At 38.6% G+C, this 27821-nt stretch overlaps 1 protein-coding gene across 1 annotated transcript; it reads right to left on the bottom strand.

Moving 5' to 3' along the window:
* Window positions 1-2616: 2616 nt before the first annotated feature.
* mapk1 (mitogen-activated protein kinase 1) lies at window positions 2617-27546 on the bottom strand. The gene is made up of 9 exons (XM_063896756.1): window positions 27204-27546; window positions 14198-14380; window positions 13070-13259; window positions 12280-12396; window positions 9951-10065; window positions 9348-9479; window positions 8702-8811; window positions 8425-8553; window positions 2617-6273 (listed from the first exon to the last, which is right to left on the bottom strand). The coding sequence occupies exons 1-8, from the start codon at window positions 27341-27343 to the stop codon at window positions 8437-8439; spliced, it is 1104 nt and encodes a 367-aa protein (XP_063752826.1). The 5' UTR covers window positions 27344-27546; the 3' UTR covers window positions 2617-6273; window positions 8425-8436.
* Window positions 27547-27821: the final 275 nt, after the last annotated feature.

Raw genomic sequence — 27821 nt, forward strand, 5'->3', positions numbered from 1 at the left:
GGGACCAGACTGGAATAGAGCCTCCATTTGACTAATCCGTTGCGAGTGGGGGCGGGGCTACACACCCACAGCCAATCAACGCAAGGCCAGACGCTCGACTGCGCGCTCGCGTGGCTAGGTTTGTTTTGGTTGTGCGCGCCACCGACACAGACGCGTGACAAAATCCAGTTTCACACAGCGCGCATGCGAGGCCGCATTATAAGCACGTGGTCAAGAAGGGCAAGTAAACAAACCCCTTAAATCAGTTGATTATTTTTTAAATATACTTTGTACGCTAGATGTATTACATTTTTTAATTTATTTCAGGGTTAATATCTTTTTTTAAGCATAGCCTACTGAATACACATATTGTATTATTTTATCTTATTTACATTTCTTTAACTTTCTTATACATTTAACTGTATTTATTTCTGTTTTTTATACAGCCTTTGAAAAGCAACGTTTGTAGATTTAGCAGGTTAATTATTTGTATTTTTTTAAGAAACAGGATTACACAACTGTATCAACAATTTATTGAAAACTGAAACTATTTATGGTTTGTGGGCAACATAAAGTGAATGACATTATTTTATGAATCATACTGCTGAACGGACAAAGAACAGACTGCAGTAGATGTTATAGCCAATACAACAGTGCCCCCTAGGGGACAATGCGACATTACACTACAATATACTACGAGTGAGATGCTGTAACATCTGTAGAACATTAGGACTTGTTTTTATATTTTGTTGGTTTCTGTTTAAGCCCTATAGTTTAACTTGCATCAAGTCCAACAGCAGGTTATATATATATATATATATATTTTAAACAAACTACGCATTTTAGAATCCCAATACCTTCATTCCTCCGACAGAGGTGACATTTACATTGTTACTGCAAGCAGAGAACCAAAAATAACTAAATATTAATTAAGAAGTATGCTTATAATACTCAAGATAAAAGTAGAAGTTACACAATTTCAAATGTACAAAACAAACATCCAGTACCAGTAACAGTTGTGATATAGCACATTTTGAATTAGCACATTTTTGTAATTGTTAGGGCTGAGGTTACTTTAACTTGAACCTAATTGACCACATTTTCCCTGGATCTTGTTTTGATCCAAAACCAAATAGATACACAATTAAAAATACTTTCCTTTGCATGATTGATTGCATCATTACATGAAAGCGAAAAGTTGTCACTGTAAGAAACATACTAAACCTTTGCAAAGGTGGAATTACCTACAGTAAGTAGGATGCCATTCAGACAATACTGTACCGGATTCATTTTAAGGTACTTCATTTGACATATTTAGTCATTTTGCAGACTTAGCTTAATTGTACAAAATATAATAAACACATTTATTATTATAATAGGATGACCCTTTATTGATCCTTCAATTGTCTTTAAGTAAAGAATAAAATCTTAGGAAGATCAAGCAGCTGGATAACAGAAAAACAGGAGTCGTGTTGGACATCAGAAGAATATACATTTGTCTGATAAACCTGCAATCAAAACTAATAACCTGCATATGCTCTTCAAGGTGAAATGTAACATGAAGTGTAGGCTAAAGAATTTTGCTTTAGGGTCACCCAAACCCAGAGGATTTTGGTATGGCATAATTGATGGCTTCTAAAAGCTCTACATAACTGGGTTGGAGCCACATTTTTATGGGAAGGAGACTTTAACAATGAGATAGATGGTAGGCCTATATTGGGCTTCTGTTGATATCTGGAGACTAGGAAGTTAAACCAAGAACATATATTCAGAGTAATAGGGATAGACTTCAGGAAAAAGGAAGGAAATAATGGTTAGAACACCAGTGTATCGGCAGATGTATTTCTTGCATCTTGGAGAAATCTCAAAGCATGGCAGTTCTTCGAATATGTAACAGTTTCCTTTGTAATCATAAGCTGTAAGAATCTGGCCTGGTGTTAGTTTTGTTTCTCACAAGACAAATATTATTATCATGCAACCATGATGAAATTGATTATGTGGAAATTGAGTATTAAGTATTACCAAGCTTTTCCTGTCAAGAAATTGAGTATATAAAGGATCACATTGTTATCAGTCATACATGTCTGTTTTACTTAATTTCACCAACTAAGGGCTTTGTGTGCACATGAAAAGTGTTACTTTGTTTGGCTCGAAATACCAAACATATTGTGCATTTTAGCATGCCATAAATCTGTTTCAGCCCCATTTCCAAAGTGCTGATTCTGTGTCTGTAGCTTTAAATGCAAATGAGCTGTACATGCCCCTCTGCAAGATGTTTGCTTTAAAAAAACACAACAGGTACTCTAGGAGGAGATTCAGGTGATAAGGTTCCCAGGTGTTATGTTAGCTGTCAATTGAAAAAACATTGTGACATCACCAAATGGCCAAAATCTGATCAGCTCATTTTCAGACAGGTTTTCATATAAATGGATCAGGACAAAGAGAATCTTTTTTTCCTGAAACTTTCTGATTCTTTACAGAGGGGGAACACATGAAAAGAAGTGAATTTTGCACAATAGGTGACCTAAAGAAGACACTTCTCAATTCTGTACTTTGTCCCTCAAGAAACATTACTTTTGTAATGATTGATCTATCTAAATGTCAATGTGCAAAAATAACAAACATTAAACGACAGGGTTTTCAAAGTGGCAGTCAGTCTTTAATAGTAGCAAAGAAATGCTTCGTTCAAGTCAAATCCTTCACACATCAGCAAAATAAAACTGACCGATCAATTCAAACAATGTCTATCGCAGGTCATAGCGGAACCTTTAAAATACAACCAAGGATCTTATTTTTTTCTCTTTCAGAAATGTTAACTACACAATTAAAGGTTTATACTGATTTTCAAAACATACAGTGAAGAAGTTCTACTGGAGACAACTCAAACAAGATTAGTGTCTGATAGAAACAGAACATTCATTTTACATTAAAAAAAATATCAGCACTAAACACCGCCCCCCCCCCAAAAAAAGAAAAGGGTAACACAAAAGAATGTAAATGTTTGCTTTTTATCATTTTCAATACAATCACGAATCACACATCTGTGGCAACACATCTTTTTAAAATGTACAAAACTGAAGAGAAAGATTAACACCCCCCCACCCCCACCCTCAGATGTGATTGTGTTCATTTTTAAGAGCGTATACTGCGATTACAAACGGATTCCGACTGAACAAAAGCTGCACATCAAATCTCGGATATCAAGACCATCAAAAAAGGCACAAACAGACAGGTTGCACGAAGAACTCAGCAGAAGCTTTTTTTATACAACAAATCCCATTAAGGTTTCCAGTGCCCTTTATGTTCTAATTGAACCCCCCACCCCTCAAAAAAAGAAACAACTAAACACTATCTACAGGAAAGTCAAATCCCAGCAGGCACCTCGGATTACAAGTCCCAATCCCAACTACTGTAGAAGCAAGTGCATTAATCATCCTGTGGCAGACAGGCGTGTTCAGTGAGTGTACAGGGGATATTTGAGTGTGCAAAAACTTTTAATTTCTGCAATGGAGTTTTGGTATTTTATTCATATTTAGTCATCAGCATTGATTAAATCTGTCGATGGAAACACATTTTTGTTTGTGTGTTGAACAGTATACTGATCTGTTGTATGATATTTTCGGGTTACACTTTATATTTTCCGCTGTTGTATACTCATATTCTCTTAAAAGCTCCATGTGTAATTTTGCACTTATATGACACGATTAATGTCATTGATGAATAACCGTAAACGTACAAATATTGCACATTTTTGTATCTCACCTTTGTTCTGCCTGTTGTGGTATTGTTGCAATCATTTCTGGAGTGGACCAATTTAGCACTGATGATTCAAGCATCAGCTGATTACTTTAATCTTTAAAAGGTTCTGATAATGGTTTATTAGGGAAAAATACGTAACATTTGCTGTTAACAGCTTCTTAACATAAAAGGATTTGCTGTTTTCCAGAGTTTCATATCAATTATCTCCAGGTTTTCAACTTTTGGTGAGATAAAAAATATATATATATCAGGGAACTGGTGATGGGCAAATTCACGATTAAATGACCAAACGATCATATTAATAAAAGGTCAGATCGACAGATTAAAATAATAGTTTGTTGTAAATCTATCTGTCTTTCTCTTATTTGCTGGCAATTAGGGCCATATTACATAGTAAAAGGCTTTGTACACACATTTGTAGTCTCAGCCTGTGAGCCATCTTGGTTTTGATTATCACAGGTTAATCTGAAGTCTCACTTCTTCACAACATCTGAACATCCCCTGGCTGCAGTGATGTAGAGGTGTACTCAACGTTGAGTCAGCACAGCATGACATCACAGCTGGATGTGGTCTGAAGACCAGTTATGGCTTGAGTGCATTTCATTTTAGTGTTGTGAATAATACTTCTTGTTTAAGTCACTCACACATCACTAAATGTTTTTTCTTTAGACGCTGCAGTACTGTAAACGACAAAAGGGAAACTACTGAGAAACAAGCAGATGTGACACTGCAGTGCTACTCAGATTAAAATGACATGGTTGTTTTTTTCTGACACATATATTTAGACTTTGTTCCTTTTGCATAAAATAAAAAATCTTTAAAAATTCAACAGTCTTAAATCAGCAGTAACTGACAAATACGAAAGGAAAGTGTGGCCTAGACTTTAGCTGTGTGGTGTTTTTTTGGCTGAAAAGCATTCGTCAGCAGGTACTGACACTGCCAACTGTTATCAGCCTGAAAATGTGCAATTCAACGCAAAAAAAGAAATGTTACAATGGACTAAATGGGAAAACCCGATCTGGTATTTTTTCAACTGTACTATGCCTGGATCCCATTTGTCCCGTTTGGGAAACGTGTTTCGTTGTTTTTGTGTGGTTGGCATAAATACAGTTGTATGGTTATTCTCCTATTTGCAACCACAACAAGACGCCTTAGCATGCAGGATGGAGTTTGGCTAAAAATGAGGAGTCTACGACCTGTAAATTGAATTCACATAAACACAGAAAATGCTAAAGCTAAAAAAGGACACAGGACAAAAAGCACCATGTGATAGGATAGTGTGACATACCACAAAAGTTGGAACAGAAAGAGCCCGGGCGCTGTCCCTTGGCTGGTGTGGCACTTAACATCGTTGTCTTTGTTTACAGAGCTTATAACAGTCATGCAAAGGGCACAGTATTATTCTAACAAGGCTTGCGAGAGAGGAATTGACACAATGGAGATGAAGAAAAAAGAAAACATGTAACAGAAAGACGAGGCACGACAACATTTCCTCCAGACAAAAACAAGTTCTGTGATAACTGCGTTGTTGTCTGAATGCGGAAAATGATCTCCCATATTAAAAACAGCATAGTGTAAATACAGACTTGTATGATATAAACAGACATTTCCTTTAGGTTGCTTGTGGCTAAGGCAGAAATTGATGGTGAAAATCTTTCAATGCACTTGTAATCTGTGCATTTATACACAACCCTGAAATTTTATCAAAGCCAATGAGAAATGAAGATGGGCATCTTTTGTTTGTGTTTGATTAAAAAAAGGCTATAAATGCATCTGATTCCCCATCTATCCTCACTCTTAACATATCTTAAGACTCTTTGGGCTTTATTTTTATGTATATTTGCATTTGGGCCTAGTGAGTGTTGAGGATTCAAATAGGTCTTTATTAAAATATAGATCCTCATCAACACCAAGTCATGGCTTTTGGCCTGTAAAGTCGCTGATTATGTTATTTCATTGCATAAATCAGTTGAATTAATTCAGCAAAAAGATAAAGAGAGAAAAAGATAGAGATCAATGAATCCCTTGTAACAGTATGACAAAGGATAGAAAATTCAAAAAGACCCCTTTTCTTTATGCTGAATGATTCTTATAAGTGATATTCTGTTTGTTTTTGCAATGAACGCGGAGTGACCATCAGGACAGTTGCACCTCATTCCATTGGACATAAAAAGGTCTTGTAAAGGTATAGCCAGAGCCTAACCTTTGAGACGAACAAAAACAAATGTTTATCTTGGCTTAAAACACAAAATCACCCCCCAAAACTGTAAGCTGTGATGTAAACCTCCCCACCGCCCCTCACCCCAGGGACAGAGAGATAGAGATAATAGAGAGAAAAAGAGAAGAGAATGATTGATTGGTTGATTCCTGACGCCATTCCTGAGCAGAGCGGACTTGACGAGTGAGACCCAAGGTGATGGGTGATGTGTACGACAGGAGAGGGAAAATAAAAACCAGTAAAATAAAAACGATCACAGCAACAGTGTGGAGGTGAGGAGGAGCGGTGGCAACGCAGGAGCCAGTCCACAGAAACATCTGGGGGGAGAAAAAGAAAACAGGTGCGATTAGTAACGGAAATTATTATACGGCTTAGTTGAATACGCAATTCTGATTGGTCAAATTAGACATTCAGTCTGCTCTCTTTTTGACAGAAGACCACTGCCTAAGAAGTCTGATAAAGAGGCCATGTGTAGTCATATACAGAAAATCCACAGAAAAACTACTTAATGTCAGCGAGGGCCAAAAAACTCCTTGAATCAGAAAACCCTCTGGAATACCTTTTGAATACTTATTTGAATAATTTGGATTCAAGATGGCTGAACTGTCCCCAGTAAAGAAAAGAAAAAGAGAACAAGAAAACAGTGAAAGGGAAGGAAAGAAGTTATAAGACTCAGAGAGCTGTAGGACCCCACAGAGGAAGACGGACAGGAATGAAATAGTAAGGGAACACGGTATGGGCTCTGAAGTGTTTAAAGAAAAGGGAGCATATTTTGACAGTTCAGGGGCAGAAACCCTCGATCAGTCCTGGCGCCACTTTAAGTTATGTTTTGTCTTAGGGGAATCAATACGGTCATTTACATGAATCAATAGTAGCAGTATGATAAGCGTAATAATGTGCAGCAGGACGGTCATTGCAGGCCCTTTGGACAACGTTTGCAACATTATTAATTATACATTTTCCCATCCTGTATATCTCTGTTTCCATATGAATTTATTTGAAATAGTTGCAAAAGCATTTGCTGGTGTTGTTTCCTGTTAAAAGTACTGCTAATTGCCTTTCATATTAAATATGATACTGGGCCTTGCTTCTCAACCTTTCAGTTGCACCCCTCCAGAATGAGGTAGGTGTTCTTGCAGAGAATATCCCATTTCTTTAATAAACCATTTACAAGTATTTTATATAATCACCTCTGGCTTCTACTTTGATCCCATTAAAGGGACAATGTAATATGAAAGCATTTGAGATACATGAACATTATACAGATACTGACATAAGAGCGTTGAGAATACATTTTAAAGCTGCACAAACAATCAAACCTTTGCCTTTGCAGAGCAGCTTCGTGCTGCTCTGAGGAGATGTCACACTATGTTGCTTTTCAGTACTATTGTTATGCATGGATTGCTGCAGAGGAAACACATTAATTACACACACTGACACAAGGTGAACAATATGCTGTAAAATTCAGCATGGATAGTGATTATCACAAGAGGCCTGTCAGGGAGCAGCTGGTGGTTAGCAGAGAATGGGGTGGGCTGGGCATCAAGAATAAGGCTAGTTTGAGAAATCCTTGTGTTATCTCCTGTTTGACCTGTTTTCGATTTAAAAGTGCATTTTCTTTTAAAAGAGTTTGACGATTATTAATTGTTTCAAGCCTAACCAACAATTTGTTTTAGTTTTTTTTAACATAAGAAAAAGCCACAATGTATGGGGATATTTTTCTTCACATTCATCACTGGCAAAAATAACCTTTGACAGTCAAAATATTTAGGAGTATTTGGATTCCCCTCAGAACAACTATGTACTCAAGCCCAGACTAAGAAGTAATTCATATAGGATTTGGCTTTGTATACTGTACAAACTAACAGCTCCCTTAAACAGAGCATTTGCACTTATTGTAAACTTTGATACATTATACCCCTTGAATGACGAAATACTGTTTTGATACTTTTGGAGTGCAGATTAAATGACATAAACGTTGTGATCCACTTTGTTTCCTTAAAAATATCTGTTGTTACCTTAGGGATATTAAATGATTGGACTCCAAAAAAAAAAAACTTAATTAGAAACAGAAAAACATCTATTAGACTTTCAAAGTGCCGTTATCTTCATGGAAACTTTAATTTTCCACTTTCTAAAAGCAACATTTTAATCTATATTATACTGTGATGAGAGATTCTCACTTTAGCTCTTGAGTGTTCAGTAGTTAAATTAAACACATATTAATCAGTAGTTGTTAAAGCTGTAACACCACTCACTCGCAGTTTTGGTGTTTAAAATTGTTTTCCTGAAGGACTCTCAACTCTGCTACTCTTTTAAAGTTGAGGCGAGTGGAAAGTGGAATGTTTCGAGACTTGAATGCAGCTAATTGCAATTGTGTTATGCACCTGTAGTTCTAAACACTGCCTCTCTCTGAGTTTATGTACGATTTCAGGTTATAAACTGGGTTGCATGTGATGTAGACTCACCTGTTTGAGATGTTAGGACCTAAAGCCGGCCTGGAAACGTGCAGTTTCTGCAAAGATGAGCTCCTTCAGTGTCTCTTTGGGTAGGTCATCTAGCTCCATGTCAAACTTGAATGGGGCCTCGGCAACAGGCTACACATTGAGGCGGAGAGGACAGGTTGATACAGATGCCCAAAAACACAGGGCCCTACATTGTGGTTAGCAAAACATTAAATGTCCTCCTTCCAATAGTCCTATACAGCACCAACTGACATCAAATAGCCAAGAAAGACTGTCTCACCTCATCTGTTGGGTCGTAATACTGCTCCAGGTAAGGGTGCGCCAGGGCCTCCTCCACCTCGATCCTCTTGTGAGGGTTAAAGGTCAACATCTTGTCCAGCAGGTCCAGAGCTGCAGCACAAAGAGAAGAACGCTGGATTCAGTTCTCCTGGTGGAGAGCTTTGTATTAGCTCAGCATTAGCAAGACCAAAGAGCTAGTGGTGGATCCCGAGCGGAGCAGAACGAGGTACTTAAACCCCAGACGCTCCTTCGTGACCAAGGTGCCACAAACAACAAAGGCTTGCCCCCCACATAAAATAATACCTTTTCCCCTCGGGTATTAATAGTGGTGTATTTCACCTCATCTTAAACAACAATGCTAGCCCACTAGAGGGCACCGTCAAGCCCTAAATGGTTTCCTCTCACGCTCACATTTACTAATTTAACTGTTTTAACTCAATTCTGAGCTGCCTGAGAATTTATTTATTCAGCTGCTGCATGTTTGACCTCTCAATAATCTCCATAGATTATATATTCTCATCCCAAAATGTTGCCACTGTTGTGGTAGTAGTGGTTAAATGTATTTGTTCTTGATTATTATATTGATATAGTTATTCCATGATCAGTGGGAAAAGTTTTGGCGATGAAAAGTTTGTCCCGGCTCTGACCTTTGGGATCAGCATTGGGGAAGAGGCGGTTCCACGGCACTTTGCAGCGTAAAGGCAGCGACAAAAGATAGTTCCTGGCCTTAATGTTGATGATGCAGTTAAGATCCTCCTGAGAAGGAGAGCCCAGGATTCCTGAAGAAAAAACATTAGCAATAACTATTTGTTTCAGTGTAAGGCAATTCACAACTCTAAGAAAAACTGCTAAATTAAAACAGCCTTTGCTTGAACTTTTGAGTACTTAACAGTCTGAAGGGAACACAAAAGGACAGATGGGACAAGCAATGTGTGGTCTAGCACCAAAAAGTACAACTTAATAAATTAATATTAACAGCTAGAAATTCTATGTAGTGGCACCAGGAAGCTATTGGTACTGTCTGAGTGTGATCTTTTAGTGTTGATTTTTCAAATCTTTTATTCAGAAAAGGTTTGCTAATTCAGGTCTTTTCCCCCTGACGAATATCCAACCATCATTAACCTATAATTTACTGACAATATTAGAACTACAATGATAACCCAGAGAAGTTCTGCTGGGTTTGTTGAGGGTTTAAACGATAATGTTGCCACACTTTTCCTTAAATCAGTCGAAATAAAAACAATAATCACCCAAAATATGGTTGAGCTGATCCAAGTAGTGCTTCCCAGGAAAGATTGGCCTGTTGGACAACATCTCGGCCAGAATGCAGCCCACTGACCAGATGTCTATGGACTTAGTGTAGCCCTGAGAGGGAGAGGAAAAAGTAATGACTAACACATTTAAAGTTAAAACAGTATTTGTTGGTGGACTGTAAAATATGCCAGATAAAACACATAAGCACAGACAGAATCGCATGAATTTGAACATATAAGCACAATTGAAGCATGCTTGCAGGACATGGCAGCATGTAGATATGTGACCATATCATCAGATTAGAGCTGACAGGTGGACAATCTCAGGAAGGTCATACAAAGTAAGGAACAGAGGACCAAGAGTTAAACCTTGAGGTACATCACCATCATTAACAACCATTTGTGAGGTGTCCTTTTCTAGACCTACACATTCTCTGTGTCTGAGGTATGATTTACTAGCCTGACTACGTCATACTCACGATTCTATTCTGAAAGTGAGTCTGAAACTGATCCATAGAGCTCCTGCAGATGATGTCATATATGCTGGTCACGTGACGAGATACGACAGGGGCAGCCATTTTGGCAGTCATCGCGGCAGTAAATTGACAGGCACTGGCAGACTGTCAAGGATGGTGGATAACTGCTGTGCACCAGGTTGCACAAATAGGCGTGGGAAAAAGAAAGGTGTATCGTATTATCGCATTCCTAAAGACGCGGAGAGGAGGGAGAAGTGGATTGGAGCGATTAAAAGAGCCAGGAGCCTTCAGAAAAAGACTGAAAGATGGGACCCCCCGGCCGTTGGCTTTCGCTTATGCAGTGATCACTTCATATCAGGTGGGTGAAGGAATACAGTACAATGCTACAAAAAGTTTCTGGTCAGTTTAATTAAATTTAATTAGTTTAATTTAAGAAGTAGCACCCAGTTATTATAGCTAACGGACACTGTGATGTCCCTGTCCCCGGATGACACTTCCGTAGCTAGCCAAGCTAATAAACAAACAATGCTAACGTGACACTGCCTATCAAACTGGAATAATTTAATACTTACCCTTGCAGTGATGATGCCGAAGTTTTTGGATGTAAGACTCCACAGTTGAATGTTGTTTACGAAGCCGGACTGACACCATTTGTAAGCCTCCAAGCTTTTGTACGCTCTGAGGGAGTCTCCTGAGTACACTGATGGAAAGCTTACAAGATAGCTGTGGATGTCTGCGTAGCGCAAGTCGGGTACATCGTCTTCAGAGCAGGAGGTTATGCTCTTGAAAAGCACACCGGGTGAATTATATGGGTCGCTTATATTTAATCTCTCTAATTTTGTACTATAAAGCCGAATTTCACTTGAATTAAAATGAGAAGTATACTCGCTCGGTAAGAAAACACTGGCACCGGTGGTCATGTTGACTGCCAAAATGGTGGCTCCCAACCAAAAGTCACGTGACCGCAGGAGCTCTATAGAACTTTGATTATGGGGCGTGTTTCAACCGAACCAGGAAAAAAAATGCCTCTTCGCTCAATTGGATAGACCTACAACCAATCAGAGCAACGTAGTATGTGACGTAGATTAAGCGACACACACTTGTTGTCAACGGAACTCACGTAGGAAGGACGGCAAAAACATCTTTTCTATCGATAAAAGCCTTTATTGCGTTCCTCTGTTCGTCTTTCAAAATGAATGCAATGTTGAGATCCTGTAGAACAGACTCGATGGCAGAATCTAAACATCCTCGCTCTCCAGCGGCAGCCATGTTTGTTTCAAACTAATTCAACCCCAGCGCTCTTTAGTGACGTAGTCGATTACGTCCCTGTTGATCATCTGTCCATCATCGTATAAAGCCCACCCTGGCAATCTGATTGGTTCGACTGTCGCAAGATCGGAGATAATGTTTCCCCAACGGAGCAGAGCCAGACCGAACTTCCCGACCTAAAATGTTATGGGCGGGGCTAAGTTCGGCTGGCACCCAGGCTAATGATTTACATTACATTCGAAGAAATGTGACCATGGATAACTTTGTAATTTGAACCTCCTTGGTTACTACTTCAAAAGCCACTACCACGCCTCTCTTGTCCAGTTCAGCCTCAACATTTTCCAGAAGAAAAATACTTTCAGTTTCAAGTTGAGTGATTTTTAAAGAACCAAATTAGACCAATTGGGAAGAGTTAGAATTAAAAAAAGGTACAAAAAGTTGCATAGCCTCCACTTAAAAAAACTTTAAAGTAGGGACGAGGTTTTAAACAAAACAGATCATATTTTAAAAGGTACAAAACGAAAACCACAAACATTCACTCAACTTTTAATCCTTGACTGTCGGCAGGCAAAGAAACTCACCTTGGAGTTGAGCATGATCTCAGGTGCTCGGTACCAACGAGTGGCTACATACTCTGTTAAGAACCCAGTGTGATCGTGGTCAGGATCAGCCACGCGAGCCAAACCAAAATCACAGATCTGCGAGGGACAAGACAGGGAAAAAAAATGCAACATTTCAATAACAAGATAAAAATAAAAAGGCAGTCATTTCAATAACAACTATCAGAGCAATAGTTTGTTTTGTACTTACGGAGGGGGACATATTGTACAAATATTTGTCTGGTTTTTGTCAAGTGCTCTTGCTGTTATTGCTCATCAACAAAGCACTCTCGGAGTGCTGTAGCCAAAACTTGCACATATTCTTAAGAAGGTAGTACAATAATAACAGAGGCAGTGTGGTCTGAACCATGACAACCAACACTATTACCTTGTCCACCTCATTGGCGGTGCAATATAGTCTACATAGTTTCCACTCTCACCTTTCGCAAACCCTTTACAAATGAACAGCGCCACTGCTTTCTAGAGGGCACTAATTTCACTCTTAACATTTGGCTAAGAGGCAACTTGACATAATGTCATCATCTCTGCAAGGATTAACCCTGTTACAAACAACAGTGTGATATTTGAAGGTGGAGACGGGTGAGGTGAGATGTGAACAAAATTGACAAAAATCAGTTTGGGATGATAGGACTTTAAACAGTAAGTTTTGGCACTAAATATGAAACAAAACACGTATAATCAGGGACTTAAAACAGGCTTTCAAATCAGCACATTCAGTTTGATTCCTGTTCATTTGTCTTTGAGCAACTACCTTAAGATCACAAGTGGTGTTGAGCAGAAGGTTGGAGGGCTTCAGGTCACGGTGCAGGACGTTGGCAGAGTGAATGTACTTCAGCCCTCTTAGGATCTGGTAGAGGAAGTAGCAGATGTGGTCGTTGCTCAGGTGTTGAGTTTTAAGGAGCTTGTACAGGTCGGTCTCCATGAGATCCTGGACAATGTATCTGCACAGTTCCAGGTTAAAGAACTTCTCATTAAACAGTGCAATTTGTTTTTTAATTTCCACATCGTGATGCAAAATAATATCCAAGGTTTTCAGGGTTGGGCAATCAGCTGTGACCAAAACTGACATTATGATTATTTTACCGGCCTATTTGTCCTCATATCAACATGAATAACACGATCAATCAATTCCTTCATACAGCTCCTTACCCCTCGAGTTCAACCGTTTATTTTTAGGGCCCAGCCCTAGTATCCAAACAAAATGTAGGTTTTAGTACCACATTGAAATTGAATGCATTGCAAAGAAAATGAAATGCTTTGCATCATGTAGCTTGACATTATACTTTTTGGTTCTTCCTGCAGGCTGGCAGTGCAACAAAAAAAAAGGCCAAACTGCTGACTTGAATAGTTTTGTGGGCAACCTCTCAGCTCAGTCAAATCTAAAATTACCCCATGGTTGGAAAATGAGTCTTGCTAGTGTATTTAGAATTTACTGAAACCATGTTTAACGTTTTTTGTTTGGGTGGATCTGGCTAGCAAAAATAAGAGAGCTGGATAGCTGCAACGTTCAGTCAAATCCATTTCTTTATGCAAGGCAGAGTGTAAAACTACACTGTCTGCATTATAAAACAGTAACTATGCAGCTTTTATGCTGCCGGGCTACAATTAAGAGTGTCTCTGCCAAATATATGGCGACAGGTGGCTATTATGTAATAAAGTGCAACAGAAACTGTCTAGTCAACCACAAATGCTGCCGTTTAAGGCCAAGTAATGGCTAATGGTGAAGCATTACATCTTGATGATCTGGAAAAAACATCCAATACAAGTACTTCAGTATGCCAACAACAACCTCAATTGTAAGACCCGTTTATGCTATTGAATTGAACTGCAAACAAAACCAAACGCATGCAAACCATGAGAAGTGTATACAAAAGGATACACGTCCTTCATCTGGTCAATGGTAGGTGTGCGGATGATGTCGTTGATGCCGATGATGTTTTCATGTTTGAAGCGCAGAAGGATTTTGATCTCTCTCAGGGTGCGTTGGCAGTAGGTCTGGTGCTCAAAAGGGCTGATCTTCTTAATGGCCACACGTATTTTGTTGTCACGGTCGTAGGCAGAGCTGGATGATAAAAACAAAAATAAAACACATTAGACATTCATTTTTAAGTAGAAGAAGACTACAACAATACAAAGAACACAGCATTACCAAACTTATTTTCCCCATGCGTCTCCACCTTTAGGACCGCAGAAAAGGGATATAGTATTGAACTTTAACTCCCTGTTTTGTATATTCTGTTAAGATTTTGTTAAGCCAAAGCGCATCTTAAAAATATCCAATAGCATTGCTACAGAAAAGTATGATAGCAGCAATAGTTGCCAATAAATCAATCTTCCATATGGTTTGGATACCACACAGAGCTGCGCTTTGAGCAACTGTAATGAAGGCCGGCACAAGTCCAGATCTGCATCTGTTCAATTTAAGTACAATCGGGAATGTAGGAGTGGAACAAAACTGCCAACCACAGAAAGTGTTGATCTACATTTGAGGTATATAAGTATTCAAACCTGAGAGTTTAGCATGATGACACACAGCCCAGTAGAGTTTAGAGGCCATATCTGCTTAGGCAAGCTACCAAACAGGACATTGCATCGGATGAAGCCACTCTGCACACCGCAGGGAAGACGCTATGCCAGATTAATGGCTTGAACGAAGAAACTTACGTCATTGTGGTTTCCTACTCCGTTTGTGATTATACTACAGAAGTGCAGAGTGTGATGTGTTGTGCAAGTTTGACTACAAAAGGCTTTTACTGTAGAATGAACTTTGAGGACCAGTACATTTTTTAAAATGCAGTCCATGTTATTTTTTATAATGGTAAAACATTGTTTAATTGTGGATGTACAAAATAAACCAGTAACAATTTGCTTTAAAAAGCAATATTTTGAATAACACTAAACCATCAAGCATGAGATAACATCGATTAGTGTAAAATTGTTCACTTAATCCTAGTGCGGAATTTATTGAGTTATTAAGCAAAGCTTTTTTTTCTTTCTAATAAATTATGTAATTTCTAGTATATTGTACCTTCCATGAAATACTTTCTATTCCTTTTAAATGTTCAAGATATATATTCCAGGAGTACAAGAAAGGCTGACCACTGTTTGAATCTTAACTGCATTTACAAAGAGGAAACAATATTACAAAGCATTGATTAAACTGAATACATTGAAGAAATTCTTATCAAGTAATTGCTCTCAGTAGTGTCTGTTTGAGAGTGGTGAGAACAACTCGGCTCTATTTCACAATATCTTCTATAAAGAAAAGCCGAACATACTGTATACAGGAAATGATATAGAAATCTGCATGCATGGGTCCTGCAAATATCACACTAAAGCCAGATTCAGAAAAGGGGCAGTAAGTTAATGCACAGAGCTAAGGAGACATTTTACATCACACATACTGCACTTAATGCAACAAAAGTTTAATAAACACTACTTCTTATGAGGAAACTAAAATAAAATCAAGAAAAATAAGGCACTACAGCACTTCAACTCCTGTAATTGATACGAAGCAAACAAGAAAGACATCCCAACTCCCAAGTGGGAGAAAGATGTGGGTAAAATTCAACTTTTAGCAGCTTAAGGTGCATCAACGTGTATTAACCTGTTCAATGAGCACTAAGCTCTTTCGGGATATTGGATTTCACCCTTCCTACAGGTTCAGGTGTGTGTGTGTGTGTGTGTGTGTGTGTGTGTGTGTGTGTGTGTGTGTGTGTGTGTGTGTGTGTGTGTGTGTGTGTGTGTGTGTGTGTGTGTGTGATTTAGGAGTTTGAAAGTGATGATATTGTGGTACAAAACACTGCTTTCCAAACACACGATTTGAAGCTAAATGCAATAAAAACTCTTTTACGTGTATACAATACAAATGTCTGTGTGTTTACACTCGGCAGAATAATTGTTAAATTCCACGGTGAGACACCTCCTCCACACAGTTCCAGGTACAGACATGTCCACTGTTTAAATTCAGTTTCTTTTTTTCTGGCTTAATGACCATACAAACTTCCCCACATTTACTCAGCCAAGAGATTTTTTTAATTCCCAAACAGGTTTGAAACTGCGTCTTGCATGCCATCTCATTACTGTACTAAATGTAATACAAAAAGTGAAAACTAATGTGTATAGTTGCTACTTCCAAGTTCTCTGACTATTGCTTGCTTATTCATTGTAGGTGTTATGATACATTAGTGGATTCTAGATCACTACAGCACATGGAGGTTAAAAATGCAATGGCAGAATATGAGTCCTAAAGAATGACTGATGAATTAATGATACTATAGTGTTGTGTTGGTTTCGCAATCTGGCTAGACTTTGTTCGTGCACAGGAACTGACACACCAAAACTCACCACCTACTGCCAACAAAGCCTAATTACCCCTTCCAGCTTCTACAATTTTCTGGATTTCCAAATCATCTGCTGTCAAACAAGCTGCTGCCATTTGGAGCAGTAAAAAAAAAACAACCGAGATGGTCCAAAGAAGCTGTACCTATTGGCTTCATCTTTTACATCTCCAGCCAATAGTTATTTTATTCCTACACATTACAAACAACAGGCATGACTGAAAAACACCCACATAGTATGACAAAAATAAGAAAATGAGTTGCTATAGTGATGGGGGTTGTAGGGACTAAAATGTAAACACAAGTGTGCCAGCCTTCTGCGAGAGCAATATGAGTGACCTTCCTTTCAACTTGGGAGAGAGGAATGTGTGTGTGTGTGTGTGTGTGTGTGTGTGTGTGTGTGTGTGTGTGTGTGTGTGTGTGTGTGTGTGTGGGAGGAAAGAGCTCTCCATGTAATTGTTCTACAGCAGCAGATACCCTCGCTTACAAAGCAGCGGGGAGCTATGGCACGCATACATCTACAGGATGAGAGCAGTCAATGGTGTACAGTAGGCTCTACCAATTGATTTTGCATGATATAAACTCAAAAGCACAATGTCTTTACACCCCTATGCCATCTAAGACTGTATCAATAAATTAAACGCACATTTGTTTTGCATAAATTGAGGTTAAGTGCATGCCTAATTTGACTTTTATATAGATTTAACCTATTATATGATAGGTTGAAAATCATTTTATAATAATAGAAGCATTGTACATGTGTTGTCTAAGTAGGGTGCACAATGCTTGAAGTGCTTTCATGGGAGACAAGAAAAAGAAAAAGAGAAATCAGTGGTTGTGTAACGTTGGGAGAGAACACTACCTTGGTTCACAGTACATTGCATCATGTTTACTGAGGCAAGCCCTTCAGTTCCTTGTTAGTTTGTTAAGGCGTGTAACAGAAGGAACCTTTTGAGGAAGTACAAAGTACACTGAGGTTGAGTTTGTAGTCTTAATATGTCCGCCTATGGTTACTGCGAATGTCTAGACCTTCTTAGTCATATCTCTGAAGGGTGGACTTTCATTTTCTATGAATGGCACTCTCAGGCGTTCACGACTTTAACTGATGTTAGTTTGTCTGGTAGGGGGTAGACCACAACCAACTGATTGTGGCAACGGTCTAACACAGCTGACTGTAATTCCTGACTGCAAAGCCTTCAGAAGATTCCATTTTAGGAAAAAACAAACACCGGTTGCTGCTACACCAATGGGAAAACGTTCTGGTTATCTTAGTCTTTTCTGACTAGAAACTGAATTATCTCTCGACTAGCAATCAGTATAGTGAACTTCAGATTTGGGAAATTATCCTGGATTCAGTTTTTTTTGTGTGTCTTTTTATGAACCAATCTATTCAATGGAAGCCTTTAGAAAAGCCATTTAAAAAACAACAGTTTGATTACTTTCTGAATTCCAAAATGAATTATCTATTGACTTTATTCTAGCAATCAGTTTACGTAAACAATCAGGTTTTGGAAATGTAGATGGATTAAAAGAAATGTTGTCTTATTATGCACAAATCAAATCAATTAATTAATTAATTTTAAAAAGCGATCAATCAAAACAAATACAATCATAACCTGCAGCCTTATTTGATGGATCAGAATATTCAGGAAAAGGTTAAATACATTCTGATCAATTAAAAAAAGCAAAAACTGATAGTCTTGTAATTTATCCCCTGTGCTTATCTTAATAGAAGATGCTCTGTTGACAATAAGAGCTGCAGTGTCTTGTATGCACCAGTAAATGGACTGCATTTATATAACAGCAACGACAATCTGTTCTGAGCTGCCTTTCCTATTTCCTCTGCTTCTGTATGGTTTTCCAAGCATGCTCAGTGCCCAGGAAGGAGCAGAGAGGGGTGGGGGCTTCTGTTTCCAAGGAGATGAGAATACAAGGCTTTACACTGCAGCGGCTGTGTTATGCAATAAGGCTGTTACCATGACAACATTCAAGGGGTTAAAAGGAAGAAGGCGAAAAGCTCACAATGCTTAAGGGTGACGTGAGCCACCAAGTGCAGATATGAATGCCAACGATATGCAAGGGCTTTAAACGCATCGTGACAGGAGGATGCAAAGAGCTTCAGACCAACAGGTTGACGGTGCATTAAGGACTGTACTGTAGGATTAGAAGGCCTTAAGAGTTCAAACTCTTATTATCCACAGAGATCAATTAAGTTTAGTCTTTCTTAGAACTGATATCATTTTTTTGAGAGGTTGCAGTAGTGAAGCCGCGGGCTACACTGACTAATGCAAGCAAGAGTTCACACAATTTGTCCTTGGCTGTTTGTAGATAAAAAGGATGGTATTTTCCCCTGCCTTCTGAAAATGTACGCTTTGATAAGCTCCAGAATCATCCTGTGATGCAAAGAAACTTGGTGATAGACATCATAAAATGTGTCATACTTTTAAAAAAATGACTCATTACCCAAAATAAAAGTAATAGATAGGTGTCATTTCATACATGTTAGACTTGTGAACGCATGCGATACATATTGCTGCGAATGGTTTTGCATAATTCTCCTGACTGAAAAATGGCAAGCGTGCAAGGAAATGTAGTACTGTAACAAAGTGGGTAGGGAAAACAAACATTTTAGGAGAACGATATACATTAAGGCATTAGACCTGATAGATACGCCAAGTGCAATCTGTTGACCTACACTGAATGTCAACAGAAACTTGTTTGTTTCTGAACAAATAATTATAAAATTATAATAATACACCAAACTAAAATTCACCACATACTACAGACAGAGCCTTAGATTTAATACACACAACCATTAAGAACATCCCCAAATCAATCAGTTCCAAATCTAATTGTAAGTTTGTGGCCTCCAAAGAAAACTGTAACAACTATCAATATATCTGGACAGTCTTTTTTTCTTTCTAAATCAACCACATCTCTGCTGTTTCTCCATTAAAAACCATTTGTTGGGATCCATGGAACAAAATGCAAAACCATTCGTTTATTGCAAATATGTGGTTTAGAATCTTTCCAGCTCTGCGCTGCTTACAAAGCTTCACTGTACTTTAAAACTGTACTTGTGTGTCAACTGTGCTGACAATTTCTTCAATATAAAAAGGAGACAAACAGATAATATCAAAACCGCCTTACCACTTCTTCAAATTTGACTTTGCGTAGAATAACCATCATTTCCCCCTCCTCCCTCCAGGCCACAACACAGAACTCTAACCTTAATTGTGTACTCCAAGCAAAACAAGTTTGTGCTCATTTGTCAATTTCCTGAGAAACATGTTGATGCAACAGCAGAGCAGTAACAAAACGCGTCTGCCAGGATCTGAGGATGAACCTGGATATCAGCTTCAATGCAACAACCCTCCATGTGCGGGAATGTTTTACGCGCTTTGCTCACTTTGCTCGTCTTGGCAGGCATAATCAACCAAATGACATCTCAAATGACATCTTCTGAATTGCACAACAACATCTCAGAGTGTCAAGGCTCTCATTCTCTCCCTTCCTCTCCCATTGGCTATGGAGTGGTGGTACTGATGTCAGAGGCAGAGGGGTTGCCATGGAGACGGCCACAGTGGCATTTCAAGAGGACGGCTCATGGTGTAATGAAGCAGAGCATCAGCAACAGCAAGAAACAGGCAGGGTTAAGGTGGGGGACAAAAAGAGTTTAAATATGATTAAATGTTTACTAGAAATATCTTAAGTACATGTGAAATGTGCGCCAGTGCTGCCCAAAACAATAGTTGTTTTCTAAAAATGTCATTTTAGTGCTATACAACTATGTATAAAACGCAAACTAAACATACGTTAATACCCTCAAAATATCATGGTGAGCTTTTACTGGACATCTGAAATCATGACATAGCATAGCTGGCTTTTCTCCATTCGATCATTTCAATTGAATATGTTTTGGGTTTTGGAATGTTGGTTGGGCAAAACAAGTTATCCCGGCATGTCCCATTGGGCTTTGGGCAAACTGTGATAACCTTAAATGAATTCTTGAACTAGTGATCACCGATGATTGACCATTAAGAGGGAACTGATAAAGAGAATTTCAATTAGTGTTAGTTGCATTGGTTAGAATACTTATTTAAAAGTGGGCAATGTGGAGGCTGCAGCTTCTGGCAGTCTCAACAACTTTACCACTTCATAAAGGTTTTATGTCAAAAGAAAGCATGACACCGGTTCTAAGGAGGCGTTCAAGTCACGTCGGATAGTGGACTGTCAACAACAAGATACTGCTCTCATTTTGTATCCTTTTTATATACAGTACCTCAATGTATTGCGATTGCATTAAAAAAACAGACAAATGTTTTTAAACAAGCACCGAAATGGCAAACATCAACTGATAAATTCTAAAGTTTTACAGTCAATCAACTTAGAGATGCATTGATTTGGTATTGCTGCAGATAAAGTATGATAACACATATCATATCTGCAACCATAAAAAGGCAGATCTTACCATGAATTAGCCAGTCAACATATGAAGAACCTACGTCAGTTTTTATTTGTACAATTCAAATTTTCTTTATCGATCACAATACCTTCAAGGAATGGTCTTCGCAAAGATTTACAATTATTTAAAATATCTGGGATCATTCATCATAGATTCCGACAAAGGTTCCCTCAATTGAAAAGTCTAAGTCTTGGTCACGGGCGGGGTACAATATTTGGACAAATAAGGTGACCTGCCTAACGCAAGGACAACCTTCAAGCCCATCCTCATATACGGCTCCTAGACCTGGACCCTCAATGCTAGACTGCAATATCATCTTGACAGGTGTTGTGCCAACCTCCTTCAGAGTGTTCATAATCTATCCTGAAAAAAATCCTCTCACATCCGACTGGAAGGCTAGATTTGCTGGCCATTGTTATCCTATCTGAGGGGTTGGTAAATAGCCTTCACAGAGCTCCTGATGAGGGAGAAGAATCAGTCTTAAAAACAGTCATGGGCAACCAGAAATGCTCGAAGATTGTAGTGCAAGGTCTCTCGACTTAGGTCATACGATGATGATGATGATGATAATGATGGTGGTAATGATGATGATGATCAAGATACCCTGTAAAAAGTAAATTCATAAAAAAATAAACGAGCAACAAAATAAAAATGAGAAACAATGAGAGGCCATCCCATTGTTAAATATCTTAAAATTTGCCATGAACTTCAATTTCCCCTTGGGGATAGATAAAGTATCTTGTTCTGCTAAACTGACCAAACATGACCAACTACCGCTACCGCTCAAATATAAAACTGGATCTACTTGAGCAGCATTCCCCCATGATCTAACTGTTTATGTGGGCGTGTTGAAAAGGCAGAGCATTCTAACCTTCTGAATATCATGACAGAAGGTGATACAGTATGTTACGTTTGTATAAGGCCGACGGTGTGCACAAACTGAAGCTTGTGTGAAGAGCCTCTGAAAAAAGAGAAAGACTTGCCTCACTGTTGAACTCTCTTTTATTAGAAAAACAACCAGATTTTGTAACACAGCATATATACTGACTAACTCAAAACATACTGATAAGCAGACCGTTCTTTGGACAAATTGTACTAACTGAACACTCTCCACTATCCTTCAGCTTCTCAGAAAAATACACACAAAAGAATGACAACATCAGGCAAAGGGACTACTGAAAACTAGCAAGCTGTACATTTACATTTGCTTGAATGTTGGCTAATGTCCCTTTTAAATAAAAAAAGATTAAATGTTATTAATACACGGCTCAGTTTAATACTCGATTATGATTCAATTAATATTGGGAGTCAAGTCTTTTGTTTATTTAATATGTGGCATGTACTAAAAGAACGACCCAACAGGGTGATCATGGAGCCTGACGCGCACCGGAAGGTTCTTTATTATCCCTTACCTAAACAATCAACATAACAAATCAAAACTTTTGGTGAACAGTGGAACAACTTCTTTGGAATTTGACTGAAATACTCTGTATTTTTTGTCAAAACAGTGTCCCAACAGGAAGTTATACCATAACGGGTGTTCCGATCTGTAGCGCTTAAGCAGTTGATCTTCAGAAGCATAATAACCAAAGCTTGTGTAATCCATTTACATTTTTACACAGTTTTAGAACTTTCTTAACGCCTCACTAACTTTTTATGTGTTTCATATACATATATAATGGTGCAATGCTATTACAAAGGCATGAGGAAGAACAAATGACTGATTTAAGGTCACATAAACCATGGTACGTCTACAAAATACAGGTAGATTTGTTTCAGTAGTTTCGACAGTATGACAATGCATGTTTGAATGTGTAATCTGTAAATGCAAAAACTGATTTAAAAACTCAACAAAAATAACAAATATTTTGTAAATGTAAAATGGATCTTCAAATATACAAACAAACTCCACAAAAAATAAATATATCTAGGAATAAATCAAATGGATTTACAAGTAAAGATCTATACTCTACGTTTGTGGATTTGCATTTTACACACAAATAGAGTTTTGACACTAACTTTCCACAGGTCCAAATGAAATATGCTTTTTGTCACCCAGCTATTTTTTGGATCGCGCCCGCTGATTACTTGGTTTCCGCATTTCAAAATAAAAGCCTGCAGTCTGGTTACTAGCATCCTGAACGTTAAAAGCCATAATGCACTTTACAGCTAATTAATTGTGTGTCCTTACCCATGTTACCTAGCAACCGCAAAATTTGAGTACAATTCTGTAGTGGCGTTTAACACACAGTAGCTCCAACTAGTTACTATCATAAGCCATCCAGTTAACATCACATCGATCGCTGCTGCCGGAGTAGATGCGGAGTCTGACACATCACCCACTCCAATCCCAAACCATAGAAACACCAAAGTAAAAAACTGGGCGATACGAGTAAAGAATAGGCTCAACAGTTCATACAGCATTTACATATTGTAAAAAGTGTAGCCATGGTCAGGGTAACAATATAAAAGGTCATTTAGGTCATTACTAAAATGAAGGATATATTGCCTTTAACAAAAGTTTCTAAAAAATAAATGAAAGTAAAATATTTTAAAAATCGGAATTTCTTCTTTGGAAACTCAACGGAAATCTGATCACCATTATTGTTTAAATGATATGGCTATGCTTTTGCATATTATGTCTCAACAACCACCTGACAAGCAAGAAAGGCTTTTAAGAACACACAAACAATAAATGGAAATATGGTATCATTGAGAGTAAATTCAGCTCGTTGTAACTTTTGTCTAGCATGAAGAAACTGTCCGTGCCTGTTTTTGTATGCGTGAAAATAAAAGTAGGATCCATGTTATTTATACTCAGTAGTCAATCTGTTTTTGGGGTGTTTCCTGTAGTTTGTTGAGATCCTCATTTCTAATATACTGAATCGCTGTTTCCTTGGAAAAAATACAGACTAAAGCAGGTATGTTACTTCAATATTTGGTGTTACCTGTACCTTTATTTTAGTTTTTAGAATTTTTTATTTTTTATTTTGAATTTGTGTTTCATATCCCTGTGTGAACCTGTACTGTTTTTCCTCTTCTCTGTTGCTGCAAAACACTTGAATTTCCCCACGAGGATTAATAAAAGGTACATCTTATCTTATCTTTGTGAGGAGAGTTTTGTTAGGGCACTGCAGATTTTAACAATACATCGACCCTATAATGCTAATGTTGTGAAGTTTAGGAGAAACAGTTCATTCTTGATTTGTGAAGGTGATAATATGAAAGTGTCCATACATTTAGTTTTGACGAGTTTATCCTGATACAATAACATTTAGGCAGGAAATACTGCTTTTAGATTAGGTCTCGCCTATTCATTTGTAACCAGCCATCAGCCTTAAATACTGGAGCACAAGTACAAGAAAAATCCCTTAGTACATTTTTGGCGAATATTATCAATGAAATCAAAACACAGCGTGAACCAAAAATCCGAGAGAACATAAGGAATTTACAATAGCGGAGAAAAACTATGAGTTGGCAACTCACAAGAAAGTCAATTGAAATCACTGTTAATGTAAACATACTGTGGTTGAGATCAAATTTACATTTTACTGTGATTATATAATGGACTAAAATAGCATGTAGTAGCTTCAGAGTGAATATAAATTCTGTATTGATTACAAATGAGAATCTGTTTATTCCAAGGTAAGGTATTACAAGAGTTGGTCTGGGGGATAGACAAAACCATCCCAAAGTCAATTAAACCGCTGTAAATGTAGTGTAAATATATCAGGTCAATCTTAAGATTTTCCTGCTCCTATATTTATCACTTGCAAAGGTTCTTCAGATTGAGGGGTATCAAAGTAAAGAGTGGCTTTTCCCAATGACCCAGAAAAATATTCTTCTATAAAGTATTACAAAAGAAGTAAAATGACCATGTATGTTTTATTTAAGTCAGAGTACACGTTCTTATTGATTACAATTGAAACCTGTATACTCAGTGGTTTTATATTAAAATGGCTGATTTGGGAGAGAGAAACCACAATAAAGTCAATTAAAGTAACTGTACATTTAAATTGGAATTGGACACACCCTTTTTGACATTACACCAAACGTGTTCATTTTACAAGCTGCATGTAGAAAGACATCCAGGTAAAAGTGATGGCATTTCATGGAGACATTTCTATAATTTGTTTTTAACTAACGCAAATCAGTGGTGGGCCGTCAGGGCCAGCAAGGCCTTCTCTGCTGGCCTAAACATCATCAGAATATAAATTAAATTTTGATATATTTTTTCCACAAATACGTATTAAATTATTCCCCATAGTCTATTCTCTTCATTTTATAGCGTTCGTCTTGGCTGCGCTGCTTCCAGCCTCAGAACGAGATTTGGAGGGCTGGCCTTTATGTTAGAGCTTTTATCCAATCATATTTCAGCCATAATGTGTTGCTAGGGTCAAAGAAATCTGCCCTTAGGCCTTCAGAATCAACAGTGCGGGCGGCTGTAAGCTTAAAGTGAACGCAAACAAAACTGTGGCGTTAACCAATCAGATTTCGAGGTGGCGACAACGGGCCAGCTAGCAGGCGTACGCTAACGTTAGCACGTGCACATCTTCTGATTGGATACGCACTATTGAGAGGCAGAGCTAGGCAGTAGGCAGAGCCATACAGTCCATGGGCAAAGCTAGCAAACAGAATTAGAACTTGAGCGAGCTAATTTGTGTAGATTTCTACAAGCTATTTTTTTCAACCCACAATGGCTGAAGGAGGACAAGAGATCAATTTGGTAGAAGATATAATTACAACGCCATTTTCAAAACGAACTTTTCAAGTAAAGCTACACATCTTGAAAAGGGAACGACCAACTCCAACGCTAGCGAGCCTAGCACAGCAGGGAAACTACGAGCGGTACCCCTGGCTCACAGCCTCCGAGAGGCACTGCAAATTGTACTACCGGGAATGCCTGGTATTTGCAACTGATCGATTTGGTGTTTGGAGCCACACTAAATTTGCAAACTTGAGTTGTCTAACCAAGGCAGCAGCGAGACACCAAAGCACAGCTGGGCACTTGGAAGCACTGGTGCTTTTGAAAAGCTTTGGGGACACCCGAGTGGATCTACAGCTCAACGAACAAGTGCCCAGGGAAACGGAGCTCCACAACGAAAGGGTGAACAAAAATAGGGAAATATTGAAAGACTGATTGATTGTGTCCTGTTTTTGGGTAAACAGGAACTTTCATTTAGGGGACACGATGAAAGCGCCGAGTCCAGAAACAGAGGAAACTACGTGGAGCTTCTTTCTTTTCGTGCTGAGAACAACACAGATTTGCATTACCACCTGTACACAAACAACATGTTTACTGGGACTTCAGGCAAAATACAAAACGACCTGATTTATGCTATTGCTGAAGTGATGGGAGAAGAGATCAAAATGAAGATTAAAAAAGCACCCTTTGTCGCTGTTATGGTGGACGAGACGTCAGATGTGGGTAATGTAGCACAGCTGGCACTTGTCCTGCGTTATGTGACGGACACAGGTGTCAAGGAGCGGTTTGTCAGATAATCTGATTAATTAAGTTAACTGTAAATATGCTGATGTATTCATTATAAATGCTTCAGAAATATTAATATAACTCTGTTGTACTTGACTATGTTAAGGTGATGCAACGCCCGGTTATACTGCGTTTCTGTCTAAATGTATAGTTTCTAGAGCCATGGCGTCATAATGATGGTATTAAGAGGTGGAATAATTCAGGTAGGACTGTGTAGGACATCACTGAAGGCCTAGGTGTGAAATGCACGGCCCGCCACTGACGCAAATAATATAGAATTCCACGTTGACCAAAGTTGCATCGACTTCTAGTCAATCATCATCACCGACAAAAAGTCAAGCCATTTCTGCCGTGATTTAACCAGTTTTTTCCTCCCAGAGAGACAATGTGTTGCTTAAACTAACATTGGTTTGAAACTCTTGCCTGCTTGCTCAAACATGATATTAAAGCTAGTTAATGTCATGTTTTTAACGCAAAAGACGTAAGTTGGTGAATGTTCAGTCGGGCTAAAAGAGAAACGTCAATAAAGTACATCATGTAAAAAGAAAAGAGTAAACAACGCCAGGAAGGTAAACAGAGAAACACTCACCACACCATCCCGTATGCTCCCTCTCCGATATAGGAGAGGTTGCTGTACCGAGGCCCGACGTCGAAGGCCTGGCCGCGGACTAGCTCCGTTCCCGACCCGGGGCTGGGGCCAGCAGGGGCAGACACCGCAGCTGTCGCCATTATGAACCTTCTTGTTTTTTTTACAAGGCTATCAAATACAAAAAACTGGAACTAAGATTTGAAAACAGTTATATGCGTGTTATATATCCGTCGTCGCTGTGAACACGTTAGAGGCCTTCACTTTGAGTGTTTTCTTCTTCCCGTTAGACTGCGTTCAGAGCGGCCACACCACTGCTGTGCAGGAGCGAGTAGCTGAGAGGTTGCTGCTGCTGCTGCAGGAAATAACCGAGGCGGTCATGTGATCCGGTGTTTTTTTTAATTTATTTCCCTCTTTACTTTTTTAGATGGCCAGTGAAGTCTTCAGGTACTGCTTCGACTCAGTAGCACACGCTTACAATAAGGTTGATCTTGATGTGAAAGCAGTATCCATTTCCTTAGTCTTCTTAAAGGGGAATTTATTTTCATGCTTGATATTTCTATGATCCAAAATATGAATATTAGATATACATATGAACAGCATTCCACCTTTACAAAATTC

The sequence above is a fragment of the Eleginops maclovinus genome, chromosome 12 (assembly GCF_036324505.1).
Source record: "Eleginops maclovinus isolate JMC-PN-2008 ecotype Puerto Natales chromosome 12, JC_Emac_rtc_rv5, whole genome shotgun sequence".
Classification (NCBI taxonomy): domain Eukaryota; kingdom Metazoa; phylum Chordata; class Actinopteri; order Perciformes; family Eleginopidae; genus Eleginops; species Eleginops maclovinus.